This window comes from Gossypium raimondii, chromosome 9, assembly GCF_025698545.1.
Source record: "Gossypium raimondii isolate GPD5lz chromosome 9, ASM2569854v1, whole genome shotgun sequence".
Taxonomy (NCBI): domain Eukaryota; kingdom Viridiplantae; phylum Streptophyta; class Magnoliopsida; order Malvales; family Malvaceae; genus Gossypium; species Gossypium raimondii.
In genome coordinates this window covers 46091028-46111312 of record NC_068573.1, presented here as the reverse complement: position 1 = coordinate 46111312, position 20285 = coordinate 46091028, and the positions used below count along the sequence as shown (strand labels likewise).

General features: G+C 31.9%; 2 protein-coding genes across 4 annotated transcripts; one reads left to right on the top strand and one right to left on the bottom strand.

The window, feature by feature from the left end:
- Positions 1 to 8117: 8117 nt before the first annotated feature.
- On the top strand, positions 8118 to 12813 carry LOC105800345 (probable pectate lyase 1). The gene is made up of 7 exons (XM_012631414.2): positions 8118 to 8358; positions 8788 to 8841; positions 9397 to 9480; positions 10763 to 11405; positions 11505 to 11608; positions 11717 to 11855; positions 11949 to 12813. Exons 1-7 carry the CDS (start codon positions 8261 to 8263, stop codon positions 12168 to 12170), a joined length of 1344 nt encoding a protein of 447 aa, XP_012486868.1. The 5' UTR covers positions 8118 to 8260; the 3' UTR covers positions 12171 to 12813.
- Positions 12814 to 13005: 192 nt separating this feature from the next.
- LOC105800346 (inosine triphosphate pyrophosphatase) lies at positions 13006 to 17616 on the bottom strand. 3 transcript variants are annotated; one of them, XM_012631418.2, is made up of 9 exons: positions 17383 to 17616; positions 17239 to 17303; positions 17082 to 17145; positions 16985 to 16994; positions 16426 to 16457; positions 16195 to 16307; positions 14482 to 14558; positions 14295 to 14412; positions 13006 to 13598 (listed from the first exon to the last, which is right to left on the bottom strand). In XM_012631418.2, exons 1-8 carry the CDS (start codon positions 17516 to 17518, stop codon positions 14298 to 14300), a joined length of 612 nt encoding a protein of 203 aa, XP_012486872.1. In that variant the 5' UTR covers positions 17519 to 17616; the 3' UTR covers positions 13006 to 13598; positions 14295 to 14297. The 3 variants fall into 3 exon arrangements, with proteins under 3 accessions (XP_012486872.1, XP_012486871.1, XP_012486870.1); XM_012631417.2 differs by lacking the exon at positions 13006 to 13598 and adding an exon at positions 13956 to 14199; XM_012631416.2 differs by lacking the exon at positions 13006 to 13598 and adding an exon at positions 13956 to 14189.
- Positions 17617 to 20285: the final 2669 nt, after the last annotated feature.

Genomic DNA, 20285 nt, shown 5'->3' with positions numbered 1-20285 from the left:
TAATAACCGAATCAATTGTTTGAACACCCTTAATTGTAAGTATATAAAAAAATTTTATAGCGTAATTTTTAAAATTTATATCCTCATTTATAAAATTAAAAGATAATTTCTCATTTTATAAAATCATGGATTTCATTACTACCTCTAACCAATAAGAATTCTTTTTCTTTAAAAAAACTATAACCAATAATAATAATAATTTTAACTTCCAAACTCAAAAAAGTCAAACCAAAAATAACTAACGCATGAGAGATTGGTTGTATTGGTCCACACCATCAATGGTCCAAATTATATCAATTTAATCATGATGATTGATGAAGTGTTTTAACCTTTTTGTGCAAAAAATAAAAGGTAAAATGGTGAATAGAATAAGGGTGAGGGGTGTGTCCACAAAGCGTGGGGAGGTTGTCATCATGGGAGCCACTTCTGTTGTTGCATTCAAACATAATCGTGCCCTAAATTACATTATAGCCGTGGCTCGAAATTTTAAGATAATAATATTTTTATTTTTAATATTTAAATTCCTATTTTTACTTCGTTGTTAAATATAAAATTAGAGAAGCTCGTAGATTCGATACACAATATTTTTGGGGGTAATTTAAATTTATTTAATTTGTTCTAATATATATTAATATATTTTAAACATATCTAATTTAAACCCGCTTCCCGCCAACCTTAAATACTTACTTTACTATAGCACTTTTATCTTCTTTGGTTTAAGATTTAAAGACGTAAAGGTAAAGGAAATGTTTTGACCCATTTGTTGAAACTTCAAAATTAATTGGGATAGATTCGTGTAAACAACAAGATAATAAAAGTGGAGAAGATCAAATGTACAAATATTTTACGTGAGAAACTTTCAAAGAGAAAAAAATTACGGGTAAATAAGGTATTAATTTTTCACTAAATAAGTAAACAAACGATGGTACAATATGGAGAAATAAACCAAAATGTACTGCTTGAAGTCTAAAATGCGGCTGGTAAATAGGAGAACACATCATGGCGTGCCGGCTCTCCTCGTCATGACATTGACATCGATGCCGCATTTGCCTGGGGTTTACATCGTGTCGTCCCGAAGAGCCCTACCTGCTAGTCACAACGCCAAGCCTATTTTTTGTCCTTTTTCGGTTGTTCGTTGATTGTCCCTGCAAATTTTTTTGATAAATGCGAGGCACACCCCACAAAATAAGAGAAAAAAAAAAGCATGGATTTAAATTCAAAGATTAACTAGTTTGATTTATCAAAAATCTAATATTTTGAATTCGAGAATGATTTAAATTTGAGATGATATAAAAAATAATTAAGTTCGAGTTCTACATACATAATTGTTATATATAGGTTTTGTCTACTTACATTCGATGAAAAAAGTTATTATCTTGAATTTGAACATCACTCAAACTCGAGATGACTTGAATTATTAACTTGAAATGACTCAACATAAATTAAATTAAAATTTTAGAAATTTTATTACAAATGTATGATGTGAAAATCACGTATTTAGAACATATGGTTTAAAAATAACATATAATATATAGAACTAATGTGGGTAAAACAATATGTATAACAACATTGAAATATATAAAACATTAAAATAAAACTTTGATTAGAGTGATAATGAAAAGATTTTATAAATGTTGGTGGCATGAGCTCATATCTCAATATATATAAATTTATATTGATTTTAATTAAAATGTAAAAATATAAAAATACATTTACAAGTATAAATATAAGGGTAAATTTAATATTTTTCCAACTGAATTGGTGTCACAATATATAATTGTAATATATTCCTGTATTTGTTATGTTTATCTGTATGTAAAATAATGCAATGATGATACATAACCATATACTATACAGTATTTAATATTTAGAATTTTATTATTGTGACAAATTTTAATATCAAATTAGTTTAAAATTATATAAAATATGAAACAATCTTAGAGTCTATTGTTTAAAAAATACAATGCTAAAATTCGAATATAAAATTTATTAAATGCGACCTTTAGTAATTGTATGACTTAACTGGATTAAGCCCTAAAGAATTTTTAATGATTTATTTAGTCCTCTATTTTCATAAAAATTTGTTTTAATTCTTTATTTATTTTTTAACTCCTTTAGTCCTAAAATAGATAGAAACGTGGCAGTCCACATATATGCTATATTAGCAATTAATTAATTTGTAATTCTTTTAATTTTTATACATTTTTAATAATTCTAATAATTTTTTGAATTCTTAAATTTAAGAAAAATAATTGTTGATGCGGCATCCATGTGGCAATCCACATGTATGCCACGTCAGTAAAATGAACAAACACTAACTTTTTTTATCCATTTTGGGGTGATTTGAGAAATAGGATAAGTTTAAGGATTAAAAGACACTAAAATTTAAATGAATGACTAAAATGAATTTTTTATAAAATTAGAGGGCTAAATAAATTATTATGCAAATTTTCTTTATTCATTTTCTCAAAATTGAAATGATTCTCACTGATAATTTAATAAATTGATTGTGTTGGATAAGTCCATATAAGTTGCTATTTCTTTATGACTCTTTTTTTCCCATTTATTATAAATTTGGTAGCAGAATTATTAATACTATGAATTTTGAAATAAGATTTTGCTACAAATAACACATACCCAGAATTCAATCTTACGAAAATATTTTTTCATTTTGACCAGAATGACTAATTTGGCTGGATTTTGGAACATTCACGAGATTGGATTACCTATTTGACTCAAATTTTGGATTGTTGAATGTATTATACGATTATAAATTATAACTTATTTTTTATTGTGAAAGATATTTTTTTTTTTTTGATAATAACATGATAATATTATATCAAATTAAAGTGAACAGAAACACCTAAAGCCTCGTCTTACCTAAAAGTGTCAATTAACTCCCTAAGCACATATTAGACCATATGCATACCCTCTTTCCCAATAAAAGATATTTTGGCTATAACATGCCTCATCACACAATGATTTCTGATTTGTAGCATTTGCTGAATTCGCCGAAGCAAAGCCGAATTTGAGGACACGGAATAACTTTCTTGAATAGCTTTAACCACCTCTAAGCAATCTGTTTGAGTCAAAGCCCTATCAGGCACCCTTTTTGTAACAAAAGTAAACCGTCCCATATGCCCCATAACTCCACGTCAAAAATTGAGCAATCACCTAAATCATGGTTAAATCCAACAATCCACTCTGCGGACTAGTCTCGCACCACACCGCCAACAGAGGCCAACCCCGTACTCACATTCATTGCCCCATTAGTATGTAGATAAAAAAAAAGTTACCTGTCAATGATTGATCTTGAGTATCAATATGACTATCAGATGGTCTATGGAATAATATGCACAATGTTGAAGCTAGAGAGGCTGGCAGGGGCCTTAGGTCCCCCTAAAATTAAAAATTTTCCATTTAGACTCTTTATCGTTTACAAAATTTTAAATTAGTAATGGTAAAATTACACTTTGGCCCCCTAAAAATGATTAAAATTAAATTTAATCATTAAAAAATTATAAAGATATAGACTATTAAAATGGTGAAATTGTATTTTTACTATCATAAAAATATACAATTTAGTTTCGGTCCTTCAAAAAAAATCTAACTCCGCCACTAAAGTTACACACTGTTAAAAATAAATTAGTTGATTTTTATTAAAATATAGAACTTTATTATTGTTATTTTGGTGGATAGAGATTTATTATTGTAATTGAAAATATGACATGATTTTTTATTTATTTAGAAAATATAATAATGTTCACGGAATGTTTGCAAGCTTTGGTTTTCATTTAATTAATTTTGGTTTGGGATCCTTAATATAATGTACTCATTTGCATAACATACATTAAAATTGTTTAATTTAATGAAATTTGTACTTATTAAGTCGTTTTATTTTGATTGTTTATAATTAATTATATTAATCTGTATCCCTAAACACCGATTAAATAACATATAATCAAAATCAGTTGGTCCAATCCACTTGACTATTGTTTAAGTCTGACCAAAACTAAACCTAGATTTGCTACTTGAAAATAATAATTAATTCGTAATTAATATTTGCGAATTATTGCGCATATACATATATATGGTGGAATTTCAGATATTTCAGTTGTAGCAGAAATTCACGTAAAGAAATCACACTCCCATTAGAATATTGCTGAAATAAACTAATTTTCCTCTAATTACCTTCAAAATAAATAGTAAAATCATTAGAAATAAGAAAAATAGTGAAATGCTTTTTTTTTTCATATACATTATTATGTCTAGGGGTGAGCAAAATTCGATTCGACTCGAAAAAATCGAAAAAAATTCGAATTTCGAGTTAAACGAATCGAGTTATTCGAGTTATTCGAATCAACTCGAATTTTTTTTCGAACTTCGAGTTCGAATCGAGTTGAGTTTTCGAATTCGAATAACTCGAATAATTCGAATATCAAACTATAATATTTTACATTTTTACCCCAAACTCCCAAACCTTTTTACTTTTCCCTCAAAACTTTTACTCCTTCCCATTTCCCCCCAAAACTTTTACTCCCCTCCCCTCCTAACCCCTCAATCTACCCAAAATCCATTTCCCACCAAAATTTTACTCTCCCATTTATTTTTTCTCAAAATTTTACTCCCAAAAACCCTCAAAACTTTTTATTTTCCCCCAAAATTTTTACTCCCTCCCACTTTTTCCCTAAAACTTTTATTCCCTTCTCATCCCACCTCCCATTTATCCCAAACCCTCCCCCCTCCAATTTTTTTTTAATATTTTCCCTCCAAAATTTTACTCCCCCTATTTACTTTCCCTCAAACTTTTATTCCCCAAAACTTTTATTTTTCCCTAAACTTTTACTTCTCACCCTTTACTCTCAAATAAAAATCAAAATTATCCAAAAAATCACTAAACGTAAATAGTAATAATTTTATTTATATCTACTATTTATATTATTAAATTAAATTTCACATTTTATATTATTTATATTATTGAATTGTTTAGTCATATTGAATATTTATATTAAAATTGAATTATTAATTATGCCATAAAATATTCGTGTTAAAATTTTATATTGGTATTAATTTCACATTTTATTTTTAAAATAACTTTTATTAAAAAATCATATTTTTACATTTAATATATTTTTTAATTCTAAAATACATAGTGACAAGAATCTGAAGATAATTGAAACAACTAAGCAAGCAAAGAAGCTAACCAATATATAAAAAATTAATAAATAAATTATGAAGTGATGAAAGTTAATAAAAAATTTGATTAATGTGGACAAATTTTATTACGATGGGTGACAATGGTTACAAGGACCCAAAATTATTTTTTTAAATTTAACTCGAACAAATATATTCGATTCGATTCGATTCAAATTCCATCTCACTCGACTCGATTCGAGAAAACTTCAAATAAAGTTAGGATGATAAAATGAGATTCGAAAACTCGATTAACTCGAAAATTTTCGATTCGATTCGATTCGATTCGATCGAATGCTCACCCCTAAATTTATGTCAATGAATTTAATAAATAATATATTATTCAAGTTAAACTTTTTTATTAGCTCTTATATTATTATGCGTAAGTTGTAGATTTAATTCATGCACTTTTCGAATTTTGAAATTTAAGTTCCAACAGTTAAATTCATCTAGTTCTGTCATTTTCAAGATTTTATGCGGCTAACAGACTATCACACACTACTCCAAAAAAGTTGAATAATGGTTGTAACGGTTGTCATTTGCATCAAGACTGAAATTTTTTTTTAAAAAATAGAGTACTGGGGCTGAGAATGACCAAATTGAAGAATATAAACTAGATCTAAAACTTTACGCATAATACGATATTAATAACAGAATTTAACCAAACAGGTTTAACGACAACCGTGCAAGTCAAGATTGAAATTTTAAATTTTGAAAAAATACAAGACTAAAATTCATCCAAATTAAAATATGACTAAACCCACCACTTAAGGGATTAATAGCAAAATTTGACCAATTATTTATATATATAATAAAGTGAAATAATTAGAAATAAGAGAGATATGTAGAAAAAAGAACCCCAAAGATTGAGTTAAATTTAAAATAATGTTATTTATTTCATGTTTTGATTTTTATTATTTATTTCGATTCATGGCATCAAATTTAATGTTAATTAAATTTTATGTGTTTTATATAAATAATATTCTTTTAGCAGTTTCGCTGCTGCGAGTAATTTCCCTTCCTGGAATGATGCAAGTTCCTGGCATCATCGATAAAGCTTTTTATTTCCCCATTTTGCATGGCAACTTAAAATGTAATCACATATTAATATAATTATAGCTAGACATTCCTATTCCGATCCGTAATCTGTTTGGCCTCAATTCTATGACTGAAGAAGAATTTAATTACTTTTTTTACCAATAAGGATAAATGGCTGTATTAGTACTCACACATACATGCCATGAATGTACCTATGTCCATGAAAACAGAAGGGGTGAGGGCTCGACACGAAATATTTGCAATACCCAACCTCACTCCACTTTTATTGTTATACCTAAATGTGAATGTTTTTACGAGCAGAATTGTAATTGAAATATAATCATAATACTATATAATTAGAAACATATTATCAAATTAAGAATCTAAAACATTTCTGGGGAAAATATTTTTAAGGTGTAAATGACACATTTGTACTCCTAAATTACTCAAGTTCAACTAGAAAAATTTAGACTCAATTCAATAATTAATGAGCTGAATTTGAGCTCAGTACACCCGAGTCAAATGGTTTGAAACCCTTATCAAACTTTTCATTTTAATATATATTTCAATTTTTTTATATTATTAAATTATATTATTACCCTTGAATATATTATTAAACTTGAGTTTAATTATCGAGCCAAACTTGAGCATGAAAATTGATAAATAAGATTAATCAAGCTTGACCTTAAAAATAAATATTTGATTGAGCTCGAGTTTATCGATACAAGCTTGGTTCAATTACACTTCTATTGTTACTAGAGGTGCTCATGGGCCGGGCCCATAAAAAAATTTGGCCCGACCCATTTTTTAATAAATACCAAAAATTTATTTTAAAAATAAAAAAATTTAAAAAGTATTTTAAAATTAAAAATAATAATAATAAGTATTTTAAAAAATTTAAAAAATAAATATATTTATTATATCGGGCCGGGCCGGGCCGGGCCAAAAAAGTGGTGCCCGAGGCCCGGCCCATTTTCTAAACGGGCCTCATTTTTTTGCCCAAGCCCATATTTTGGGCCTATATTTTTACCCAAACCTCCCGTATTTCAGGCGGGCCATTGGGCCGGGCCGCCCGGTCCAGAGCACCTCTAATTGTTGCCTCTATGAAAAATTCGCTCATTTTTCCTTTTATTTGGATATATTTAGAATTTTCAATTAATGGCCTCATTAACATTAAACTGATGAATCCAATTTTTTAAATATACTAATTTTCAGTTACATTAATATATTTTTTCTGGGATAATATTTCAACGCTAACCAAACAAGGTCATTAATTTCTGGGATACTATAACAAACCAGGAGCTCATTATTGTATCTAACAACAGCCATGTGAATTTGAGAATCCGAAAAGGAATTAATTTCCCAATTTCGTACCGCGTTTTACTTTCAATCTTGTAATGGACTCCATTTTCCTCTGTTTTCAAAGGCCGTGATTGGCGCAACACGTAATTCAATTCCACCAATATCCCAATTAAAAATTTTCACTATTAAAAATATAATAAATTTCGTTTTTATTTATTATTTTATGAAAAATAAACTAATATTCAAAACCGGAAAATCAGCAGGAAACCGTGATATTCTGCTCCCTCCTTTCCCTCCGTACGGCCACTGTAATATAATCTGATGTGGCATTTTCACCACGGTTAAATAGTGAAATTGAACTTTTGTTTAACCGCGGTTAAATGGCACGTGACTTAAAGAAAGGGATCTCGGAAGGGAACGAGAGACAGTTAGTGACGGTTAGGTAACTAGGTTCATTGGTTAAAGCAAAACCTAGCCTGAAAAGTGAAAACGCTCTCGTTTTGTAATTACAGGTAAATGACGACGTCGTTTCTTCTTTTTTTCGTTTTGCTCGTGGCTCTATAAAAAACCGTTTCCTTGGAGCTTGTACCCAGAGACTCTCCGTGCTTCTTCTTCTACTACTTTTTCTTTTCTCAGCTTTTTCCTGTTTATTTTCTTTTCTTGTTTTGAGTTGCCTGTTTGGGTAGAGAGAAAGTTTTTGAGTACCGAAGAAGCTGAGAAAGTTACAATGGCGGTTTCAAACAACTGGGCTTTCGCTTCTTTAGCTCTTCTGTTTTTGCTTCTTGTTGCCGCAATGGCTACTGTACGGACCGGCAACGTTTCCAGGTTTCTCTCTAAAGACATTCACTCTCTTTTTCTCTCTTCAACTTCAATTCTGAAGCTTCCTTTTTTTTCATTTTGGTAAAAACAGAGTCCCAGAACAAAAATCTTGTTTCCCCCCTTTTTCCCTGTTTTAATGAAATATTAGAGTAATAATTCAAATTAAGTGAAATTTTCCATTGGCTAGATCTTGAAATCTACACTTGGAAAATCAATCTCAATCGCTAAAATGGAACTGGATTTTTGTTTTTAACGTCTCCATTCTTCACATTTACACACCTTAACATGTATAAAAATGAGATCTCACTATCCTTTTTTAATGTAAACTGAAAATGTCTCTCCACTGCAGAAAATATATAAAACCTCTTTTTTCTTCATTTGTTGCATTTTCTCTATTTAACTGTTTTTTTTATTTTTCCTTTGTCACTTTTACAGCAATGTGGAAACAGAGAAGGTGCAGAGCTCAAAGAACTCCACAATGGCAGCTAGGTAAAATGCACTGCAGAGCTCAAAACACTAGCCTTTGCTTTTCTGTTAAAAAAAAACTGATGATCTTAGCCGTTAGTTTTGTCCTTTTAATTTACGTTTCCCGTTTGGACCGTTGGATAATAGGAGCGGTTATTCTTTTATCCATTCTAACAATAAATTTAAGATCCCAGCTGCTTAGATCCAGATCCTTGGATCTTAACCGTTTATTCCACGCTACATTCTTCCTTTCTTTGGTCAGATAACCAGAATTACCCTCCTCTTACAAGAAAAAAAAAAAAAAACGAAATGCCGAAGTGCATTTTGGTCATTTCAATAATCCTCGCCGACGGTTCCCTCGCGGTTTCCTTTTCCACCCATCTTTTAACGGTTTTGGGAGTTTTGGCGTACAGCTCCCTTTGAGCAGTGTGTACTTGCTGTTGTTTTTATATCTACTGTTGTACTCGCATTTAGGAACCGACACGTGTCTTTTCATCAATGGAAACATTAATAACAATTACATTATTTTTATTTATTTACTGGGTTTCCGTTAATGAGTTTTATATGGCTGATTTTCAGGTCAGAGGAGGTCGAGCCACTTAACGAGCATGCCGTTCCTGACCCAGAGGCTGTAGCAGCCGAGGTGGAATCCATCATTGACATGTGAGTCTCTCTTTTTTATTCTTTTTTTTACATTACTTTTATTTATATAAAATTCGAAGTAAATAAGAAAGTAATATTTCTTTCGATTAAAAGTAAATTTTAGGGAAGGTGATTTGGGTTTTTTATTTTTTTATATTTTGGTGGGTAGGAGAGTAAATAGTTCACAAGACACAAATTTATTATGGTAGCAGTTGTAGATTTGTAGCATTTACCCTCGTTTGTTTTCTATCAAGGGAACCCATTTTTTAAGTTATAAGTTATTAAAATAAAAATATAATAAGTATTAGTAATTTTTTATTAGCGAGTGATACGAGGATTTTCATATCATCAATCAAAATCTGTTACATTTTTACTTTGATCATGACATTTTTTTTTCATGCTTTTGTTTTACCCCTTTCATGTTATTACTGTCTTTTTCTCGCTCTCATTCTGTAACCAATCCAATTCTTCAATTTGTTTACACGTACTTTGAGGGTCCAATATTTTCACATGCTTATTCAATTAAATTGTCCAAATTTACAACTTTTATTTTTTGGGTAGTTTTAATCACTTATTTTATTATAGTTAAAGTTGCGTTGCATCACATTACTGTAGATGCACGTTTGTTTGTCTATTCAAGCAAATTCCATCATTCATACTTCTCCCATAAATCATGATTAACAACCTACTTTTATTTTACCCATTTTCAATTTACTATCTTTTGTTTGTCTTCCTAATTCTTTTTAACCATTATGTTATAAATGTAAAAGTCTAAATGCTTGTAATAGTCTTAAGAATGGAAACAGTGGAAGCCATTTTCTTTTTTTCTTTGACTTATAATTTTGGAGAAAAACAAAATTTGGGTAAAGGATTTTCTTGTGTGTCTAACTTCTTAAATTTATAGATTCTTTGTAGTTTTTTTTTTTTTTTGCCTCTTTTAAGTGCAATTTCCTTTCTTTTGGAAATAACAGCTTTTACCTGTTCGTTGTAAAAGGACAATAGCTAAAACATATCCATACCCGTTAATTTGGAATGACTTTATTGTCCTCGATGAGTGACAATTTATACTACACCCTTTGTCTCTTTGTGCACTACCTTAACTATATTGGGATCTGATTATGGCCCTCGGGACTGTAGGAGCTGATATGGAAAGTGGGGTTCAATTTATCCCCACCGACAATAATTTTTTACAGCTGCGAATTCCTAGATTATGATAAGTTGTGATTTTATTGCATGTTACCGTTAATAGTAACATTTGATAATAATGCCTAAATGCATGCATGCACATTTGATATGATGGCAGGAACATTCGCAATGTGACTGAAAGAAGGAAGTTGGGGTTCTTCACATGCGGAACAGGAAACCCCATTGATGATTGCTGGCGTTGTGACCCAAACTGGCAGAAGAACCGGAAGAGACTTGCTGATTGTGGCATTGGTTTTGGAAGGAATGCAATTGGTGGGCGTGATGGACGTTTCTATGTTGTCACTGACCCTAATGATGATGACCCTGTTAACCCCAAACCTGGTACCTTGCGTCATGCTGTGATCCAGGACGAGCCTCTTTGGATTGTGTTCAAGAGGGACATGGTTATTCGGTTGAAGCAGGAGCTGATTATGAACAGTTTTAAGACCATTGATGGTCGTGGGGTGAATGTCCATATTGCTAATGGGGCATGTATCACCATCCAGTATGTTACCAATGTGATCATTCATGGTCTTCATATTCATGACTGTAAGCCTACTGGCAATGCTATGGTGAGAAGCTCACCGTCTCACTTTGGGTGGAGGACAATGGCTGATGGCGATGCAATCTCCATCTTCGGTTCAAGCCACATTTGGGTTGATCACAATTCTCTCTCTAATTGTGCTGATGGTCTTGTTGATGCTGTCATGGGCTCAACTGCCATTACCATCTCCAACAACCACATGACCCACCACAATGAGGTAAAATTTGCTGCATATTTCTCTTTGTAGCTAGAGTTCTATGCAAAGCATTCTTATTAATGGTAAAGCTAACTGTTCCGGATCTGTGATTAAATGTAGGTGATGTTGCTAGGGCACAGTGACTCCTACACAAGGGACAAGCAAATGCAAGTGACCATTGCCTACAACCATTTCGGAGAGGGACTTATCCAGAGAATGCCAAGGTAGTGCATCAATTAATTAAACCTTTCACAATAAAGGCCTTTTGTTATCAGTGGAAATCAAAAAATGAAATGTAATCTATGAATTGGATTGGATTATGATTAATGCAGGTGTAGGCATGGATATTTCCATGTGGTGAACAATGACTACACTCACTGGGAAATGTATGCTATTGGTGGAAGTGCAAACCCCACCATCAACAGCCAGGGTAACAGATATGCAGCTCCAACCAACCCATTTGCAAAGGAGGTATGATTTATCTCGGTCTCTCATTCGTTCATTTTCAATTGATTGAGATTCACAATCCTTGATCATTTAATGATATTGATTGAACTTGAACAGGTTACCAAGAGAGTGGATACAGCTGAAGGGCAGTGGAAGAGCTGGAATTGGAGGTCAGAAGGAGACTTGTTACTGAACGGTGCCTACTTCACACCATCTGGAGCTGGAGCCTCAGCCAGCTATGCCAGGGCCTCAAGCTTGGGAGCCAAGTCCTCTTCCATGGTTGGAGCCATGACTTCCAATGCTGGTGCTCTTCCTTGCCGCAGAGGCAAGCAATGCTAGTATTATCCATCTTTCCCCCAATCAATTAAATTGGCTGAAAATCAGCCTTTTTACAATCTGTTTGATTTTCCCCCTTTTTCCATGATTCTTAAAAAAAAAAATTTAAAGCACTACCTACCCCAATCAAATATCCATTTATACTATATATCCCCTGTTTGTTTTCCACCCCATCTACCTCAACCTGCTTCATCACATATTTTGACGAAGTGTACAAATTTACACATTGTCATTATATTTGTCTTGTCCTGCCAACTCACTCATCCTGTTTGTCAATTTGTTTTATTTTCTCAACCTCGGCCTGCTTCAGCTTGAACTCAAGTAACCCAAACCAAAAGGAAGTATATGTGTGCTAGGAGCAGGTGCGGAAGCGTTGTCCCCTTTTCCCCCCCCTTATGAAGTATTTTACTGGGTCATTGTTCAGTTTCCCTCTCTAAAACCATCATTTGGTTTCGACATGCTCTTTGGTCCTTTGGGTCTTTATAGGTTCGAATGATTTTGTGATTTTTTTTCCTTTTAAAAAAATTGTGTCTAGATTACAAGCAAAAGTGTCTGAATGTCAAACTTCCAAGTTATTGAAAGACTTTGTTACAGATGATGAAATATGATGATGCATTATAGTCAAATAGCATTGATGTTTCTTTTACATTACCCTTTCACTTTTTCTTTCACTTTTTGGTTCAGTAATTGTCTTGGATATCAACATGCTCTCCCCAAAGCAAATGCATTAGTGATTTTTATTTCATGTGGGCACCGACAGACAAGCATCCCCCACATGACCTAAAAGCCATTAATTAGTTAATATCATGACTTTAATTCTCTTAACCTTTTTACCAAATGATACAAAGCCATGGTGCAACCGATTGCATTAAACAGGTAATAAATAATTTCAATAAGACTTCAACCACCCTTCTCGTTAACATCTTGTTCCTGCCTCCCACTAGTTTAGTTTACCCATATTTGTAAAGAAAACATAAACCATGTGAGTAAAGGTGCATTTAAAGAAATACAAATACAGGGAGGAACATAGAAAAGAAAAAAGAAGAAGCATAAAGAACATTGATAGAAACTGAAAAGAAGTGATTGGAAGAGTAGTGGTGGCAAAAAAAAGCCCAAGTCCGACAATTGAGAATGAGATTCAATGTGAATAAGGAGAGTCACGTGGAAGATGAAGGAGACACCAAATGCAGTGGTCTGCTTGAACCATGTGGGATGAGATAAATTGTTTTGCAAATTAAGATGGATGGGACCATACAACACCATTCTCTTTCTATTCCCCCAACTTGCTCATGTTACTTCTGTCACTTCACCAATGCCTTCCACCCTCATTAAGATCATTCTTTATTTTAGAATTTAGGTACCCATCAAAATATCAAATATCTTTGTTTCTAGTTGCAGTCAATCCACCATCACAAAGTTACTTTCCGTCAACTGGAAAAACAGGTAATGGAAATTAACTATGCATGCAAAATATGATCTCATTCTCATCCAGAATCCCAACTTTTTCCAAATTCAAAATGAATCTATTCTATAAACACAGTATCTCCACCAGCAATGACAAGTTTTGATTGGCATCAAAAACCAAATCATGATTTCATCTTCAAGCAGACACAAAAACTAAACATCCTAGGTAAATCTAGACTCATCCCTTTTGGTTTTTTTTTAAATCAAGTTCTAAAATATATTTATGAGCCAAATCATTTAAGGTGAATGCAGACAAATCCAGTAATTGATGTTTAAACCATAAACCATTACAGTTCAAGACAATATAGGAACATCCATTTCAACTTGTAGACAATATAGGAACATCCATTTCAACTTGTAGAGAAGTACTCAATTGTTCAAAAAAAACTGAAACTGGCGTTCAATTATAATTCACGGTGTTAAGATTGCGGTTCTCAATGATTTTTAATACCAGAGATTTTTTTTTCCCAAACTAAGCACTAGGAATATAGATTTATATAAAATGTAATCTTCAATGTTTTCCATGCGAGAAACTTGCTTTCACTGTTTCCACTGTTCCTGATATACCCTTTATAGAAATCAGAAGTGAACATGGTGGAGAAGGGTTGTAACAGTCTAAGAATCTACCATTCAATGGTAACAACAAAGACAGATATGGCTCACTCTTTAGTTGGAGGTGCTGAAATTGTATCCTGCTTCGGCAAAGTGGGATTTCACCATATCAAGAGCCCTTGACCGGTGAGAAATCTTGTTCTTCTCTTCCTTCGGCATCTCCGCATAACTACAGAAAACAATACATTATTATTAAATCATAATTAATCAACACAGAAAAATTAAACAACAGACTTACGTTTGGTCATAGCCGTCAGGCTGAAAGATAGGATCCCATCCAAAGTCATTGGGTCCCCTGGCCGGAACTATTTTACCCTAATAAATCATCCAAAAAGTAAAACAAAATATCTCAGGAACTTTGCTTTTTCCGGTCATATTATCAATAACTGCAATAATTGGCATAACAATCACAAATGCACGCAACAACTAGATAAAGGAAGTGCAAGCAAAAAGTAAACAAAAAATAAACATCAGTTAAAATCGTCTGTGACCACAAATCTTAGACATAATTTAAATAAACTGCCAAGAACAACTTGATACCCCTAGTGTGACCATCAAGTTTGTTTTGCAAGTCTCCAAGCCCATTTGCTTCTTAATTATTAATTTAAGGGCAAATCCGCACAACTACTTCCAGGAAAACTTGGCCGTACTAATAATAGTATTGACCAATATCCTCAATAAAAACAAGACTTTAAGCTTGTAAACAATATACAAAACTTTCTGTCTTGGTCATTGTTAGATCCTTTATATCTCTACTCTTTCTGTTTCTTAAAATACAAATTTCTCAGCTAGGAAATGATCAACTTTGAAAACACAGTACAGTTGACAGCATTATCATCTCAATCTTGAGGGAAACATGGCACATACTAATCAATTAAACAAGTCATTGGCATAAGTGGCTGACCATTATTTAATTCAGGAGCAGCCAAAATAGATGCTCTTGATTCAAGAATTCACTTAATTCAAACTCTGCACAGATTTGAGAGTTATATATTCATATAACCAAATTATCGTTTAAATTTATTTTCTTCTTGGGGTTTCAATGCTCTTTTTGTACACAAGTCATTTGACATTTTCATGTTTGCATAACATCCTGAATTTGTTGCATATGATTAGTCAAGCAGCAAAACCATGCATCATGTAAGAAGCTCAGTATATAAAACTTAGTGGAAAGAGGAGTAACAAACAATTCAATTACTCGAAGCCTATGTTGCTCTTAATATTGATATTTTCTCAAGATACCAAGGTCTGAAACCCGTGTCTAAAGCATATCTGGACATAGATATTAGATATAACTCTACACCTGTGTGTCAAGCACATAGTGGTGTTTGACTTTGACACTAACACCCGAGTTTGAATGACTTAGCTTGAAACATCTGATCAACTATCTGGTAAATTCTCTCAGGGGAGGAGGAGATTGTGGTCCAAGTTTAAAATCTATTTTACGGAAACTGTGGATGTCCATTTTATTCTCACTTATATATGAATGAAATAAATTAGTTGATAGTGCAGAATATCCTTTATATATCATTCAGCATTTCATGGACCCTGAAATCATTAACATAAATGCAGCACTATGTCGATCTTCAAGAACAACACATTTCTTATAAATTAGAAATGGAAAAATTCCATGTAACTCTGCCAACTCATACCCTGACTGAAGTACCGGAAATACCACTCTCCCACCACCATTTTCCCTAGTCCATGTTTTTGCTTCCATTCATTGTCCAAAAGATGTTTAAATTACTAAGAAAAAAAATACTATACATGGACCAGCACGTTCTGATCAATTTACCATTTTGGTCTTATTGACCTAACAATGTAAATTAGTACAGTCCAAACCAGTTTCTTTGTGCTTCGTTGCGGTCATATTTAGACATTTCATCATCAAAATGGAACTAGAAAGATAGGAGTTAAGGGAAGAAAACAGAAAATAATCTTGCATGCGTACCGGGGTTTTCCCCAGAAAGGTAACAGGTTCAACATCAGGGCCAAGGGCAAAAGAAAACGCACATAAAGCATAAGCTGACTTATCCTCGTATGCCATCAACAAGTTATTCAAACCTAGAAAAAGTAAGAAAGTGAAGTAAACAGATCAGAGGAGAGAATATGAAGCATCTTAAATTTGTCATTGATATTTCTAAAAAAGAGGAAATGAAAGAGGGTATTGTCAGAAGAGAACCTTCATGGCCAATCTTCTGCAAAAACCACTTGCTGCAGAACACATTAGATAATGACAATTAGAAAACATAAAACAAGAACCTCAATATAACATAGAAAAAGAGAGAATATAATGTAACTATATCATTTTCAAAATCATGTAAAGCAATTTTGGTTGCATCATGACAAAACAAAGGTTAAGCTTAAACCTATAATTTTAAGAAAATGAAGACAAAATAATAAGATTATTACAATTGAGACTAGTAGTCATGCCCTGTATCGATAAGGGATTATATTAATAAGTGATCTTAAGACCCTCAAAAACAATAACTAAATGAAGTCAATTAATGGCTGAACATGCAAAGAATCTATTCAAAATGGATAACCATTTGCTTTATCAAGTAAGCCTAACAAGATTTCATACTCACAGAATAATCATAAACTTAATAGGTTCAGTTCTCCAAATACCAAAATACCAGAAACACGTTCAATACCATCCATTTCAATCAATTCTCTCTAGGAAATAAGAAGAAAGCTTATACCTTTTGAATTTTAACTACTAGAATGAAAAGAGAGCTTACATGTATGGCCCTGCAAGTAGTTTAACAAAGATAAAATCATTAAGGAAAACCAAAACAATGAAAAGAAAAGAAAAAAAACATAGAAGATGATGAATACCTGGAAGACCCTTTAGTGCATTGAAACAAAGACATGTATCTTCAACCAAGACTGGTCCATTCACCTTCACATACCCAAAAATAAAAAAGTTCACTTCTTTAACATTAAAAAAGTAGGGCATTTTACAAAATACAAAGATTTATGAGAATATATAAACCTGGACAGCAGCCAAACGAGCCTTTTCTTTGGATATTTCTTCCGGTTCTCCTTGCAGTTCAGGCACTAAACAAGTAAAATGCAAAAAGTTATGAATAAAATCAAAGAAAAGAAATGAAAATGGAGTGGTAGAAGAATAGATTACGGTCAATCTTGAGGGATTGGAAGGGGATGGATTGACCCAAGATGGATTTCACTTCTTCCAGCTTCTTGGCATTTCCAGTTACGAACGTTACCGGCCGTGAGACCAACACTGCCCTCGACGCCGCCGCCGCCGCCATTTACCCCCTTTTTTTCCACGGCAGTTCAAGTTAGTCTATGTGTAATATATTTCGATTTTGGCTTAACTGAAAAATTAGCCCTCAAATATACCATTTTTTCTACTTTCAAGTTTCAAGTATTTAAAAATTTTAACTATCAAATTCATCTATTTTATGAAAAGAAAATACACAGGTCGTGTGTCACCTTATCATTAATAGTGGTGTATACAATTAAAAATAAAATGTTGTGTATAATTTTTTCCTAATTGTTATATTAAATTAAATTAATAAGTTTTTTCCTAATTATCGTATTCTTTGGATCAATTTAAATTAAATTAATAATTTAGATATCAATTTTGTAAAAAAAAAATTAAGAGCATAAATGAGAAAAGTAGTATGGTTTACATGCTAATTCTGCACTTAGGCCTTCAATTTTTAAAACTTGTAAAGGTTTCAGCCATAATTGGGTGAATTTGGAAAAAAGTCAAAAGCCCTTCAGAATTTCGAAGACTTACGCTAGAAACTTGGGAAATTTTAGGGTCAGCTTCTTCTTCTTCTTCTTCTTCTTCTTATTAAAGTGAAGCTTGTTTTTTAAATTGATTTTTAAAGTCAAAATAGTTATTTTTGTTCTGGGTAAATTTTTCATTAGTCACTCTAAATATAAATCGTTCCTATTTTGGTTACTTAATTTCTTTTTCTTGTTAATTTGGTCCCAAAATAAAAATTGATCAAATTCATCAATTCACCATTAAATGGTAATAAAAGACTAACTATGTATTTCTACTTTAGTCACTCTAAAATTAGGATAAACTACCCATCAATCACTCTAATAACAGTTGTTCCTATTCTGGTCACCCAAATTTTTTTCTTGTTAATTTGATCCCGAAATAGAAATTGATCAAATTTGTCACTTCACCGTTAAATGGTAACAGAAGAGTAATGATGCATTTCTACTTTAGTCACTCTAATAAAAGTTGATCCTATTTTGGTCACCCAAAATTTTTTTTGTACAAATGCATTGTTAGTCTTCCGTTACTATTTAACTCCACAATTTTGATTAATTTCCTTTTTTAAATGACTAAATTAATAGAAAAAAATACATTGGGGTGACCAAAATAGAAACACGCCCTATTTAAAGTGGCTAATTATATAGTTTACCCTTTATTCTTATTCGACGTATTAGTACACCAACCAATCAAACGAGAGTACTAAAATGGAATAAAAATTGAATGGGCTGGCAGCCTATATATAAAAAACCAAAGGCCCCATTATACTTTGAATTAAACCAAAATGGGCTTTACATTAAAAGCCCATAAGATCTTAAATAATATAAATTGGGATATCATATAACAAAGAATTCAATATAAAAGGTTGAATGCGTTTTAAAGCCATAAAATGGGCTTTATCAGATATTGCAAAATAAAAGGCCCAATACAAAAATTTAAAATAAAAACCCAACAAGTTTTAAATTCTATAAAATGGGCCCAAATCACACACTAACCCAAGAATTCGATTTGGTCCTATCAACAAATTATACCATGGGCCTTGAAGCCCACTAAAATCGAATTAAACAAACCTAGATTTTCGAAAAATCAAATTAAACATGTTTTTTGTAATTCAAATTAAGAACTTGTAATCGAACAAAGTCCATGTATACAACTAACATGATATTGCAATACGGGATAAGAAATGATAATATTTGAATCCATAACAATACGCTACTTAACAAAAAGTTCTAACCACCACTCTTTTAAAAATTGAGAAAACTATGCATAAGTGGGACCAAGTAATGAAGTAGGAATCCGATACCAAATCTTAACCATTCAATTTGGAGGATAAAGCTAATCAACAGACAAGAGAGGGATATAAAATTGCATGACTGATGACTTTGAGGGACATCTTGCAGACATGATTATCACCATGCTCATCATATGGGCTCTGCTGGGAGATGCATACAATAAATTAATGGGCCCGTACATATATACACTGTCATTTCTTTTATAATAATATATATTTGTACATATTTGAAAATAATAAAAAAATACATACATAAATTATAAAGGATGCTAATAATTATTCTGTCTAATTATAACATGGAGCTTATAAAATGATGCTCACATAGAGCTTTTCTGCTTTTTATAATTAATTAGCTAATCCTGTACTACATTTAATTTTTATTAAGTGTTGGATTGAATAATGGAAGGTTGGACTTGTGAGCTGATGGAGGATGTCGGAACTTATACTTCCACACATTCTCGTTAAGTCGGTGAAAAATTTCGAGTAATGAAAAAGGTAGATGCTAATGAAGTAGAAAAAATACCTAGATTTTATATATGTTCATTCGGCTCGTACATGAGTAAGTTTGGATGAGTTTTATAAGAATTATTTTATTGATTTTGTAATATGTCCATGTCGATATCAACTTGCCACATATCTTATTGCGGATCTTCTTTTGTTAATGTTTACAAGCCCTGTAATTTTAGAACTTTTAATTTATTGGTATCAACATAAAAGAAATATAAAAGAAAAAGAAAATTTTAAATAAAAACACAATAAATTTATATAATTAATAGAAGTAAGACCATGGATGCAAATCTTAGAAGATTGACTTGTAATGTGCCCAAATCTTATTTTCCTCTATAAACTACACGTGGTCCTGAAAATGGGTAATAAATAATGCATAACAAATTAAGGTATTAAATAAAATTGGTCAAAAATTGTAATTCAAGTTTACTAATAATCTGCAGCAATTGTAGGCGATGGTGTGATCAATCATCAGCAGAATTTC

Excerpts from the sequence above, each read along its gene's own strand:
- LOC105800345 (XM_012631414.2), top strand. The coding sequence starts at position 8,261 with ATGGCGGTTTCAAACAACTGGGCTTTCGCTTCTTTAGCTCTTCTGTTT. Across the intron at positions 8,842-9,396 it reads AACTCCACAATGGCAGCTAG|GTCAGAGGAGGTCGAGCCAC; the intron begins GTAAAATGCACT and ends GCTGATTTTCAG. Across the intron at positions 11,406-11,504 it reads ACATGACCCACCACAATGAG|GTGATGTTGCTAGGGCACAG; the intron begins GTAAAATTTGCT and ends GATTAAATGTAG.
- LOC105800346 (XM_012631418.2), bottom strand. The coding sequence starts at position 17,518 with ATGGCGGCGGCGGCGGCGTCGAGGGCAGTGTTGGTCTCACGGCCGGTA. Across the intron at positions 16,308-16,425 it reads GCAGAAGATTGGCCATGAAG|GTTTGAATAACTTGTTGATG; the intron begins GTTCTCTTCTGA and ends TACTTTTTCTAG. Across the intron at positions 14,559-16,194 it reads CCTTTCTGGGGAAAACCCCG|GGTAAAATAGTTCCGGCCAG; the intron begins GTACGCATGCAA and ends ATGATTTATTAG.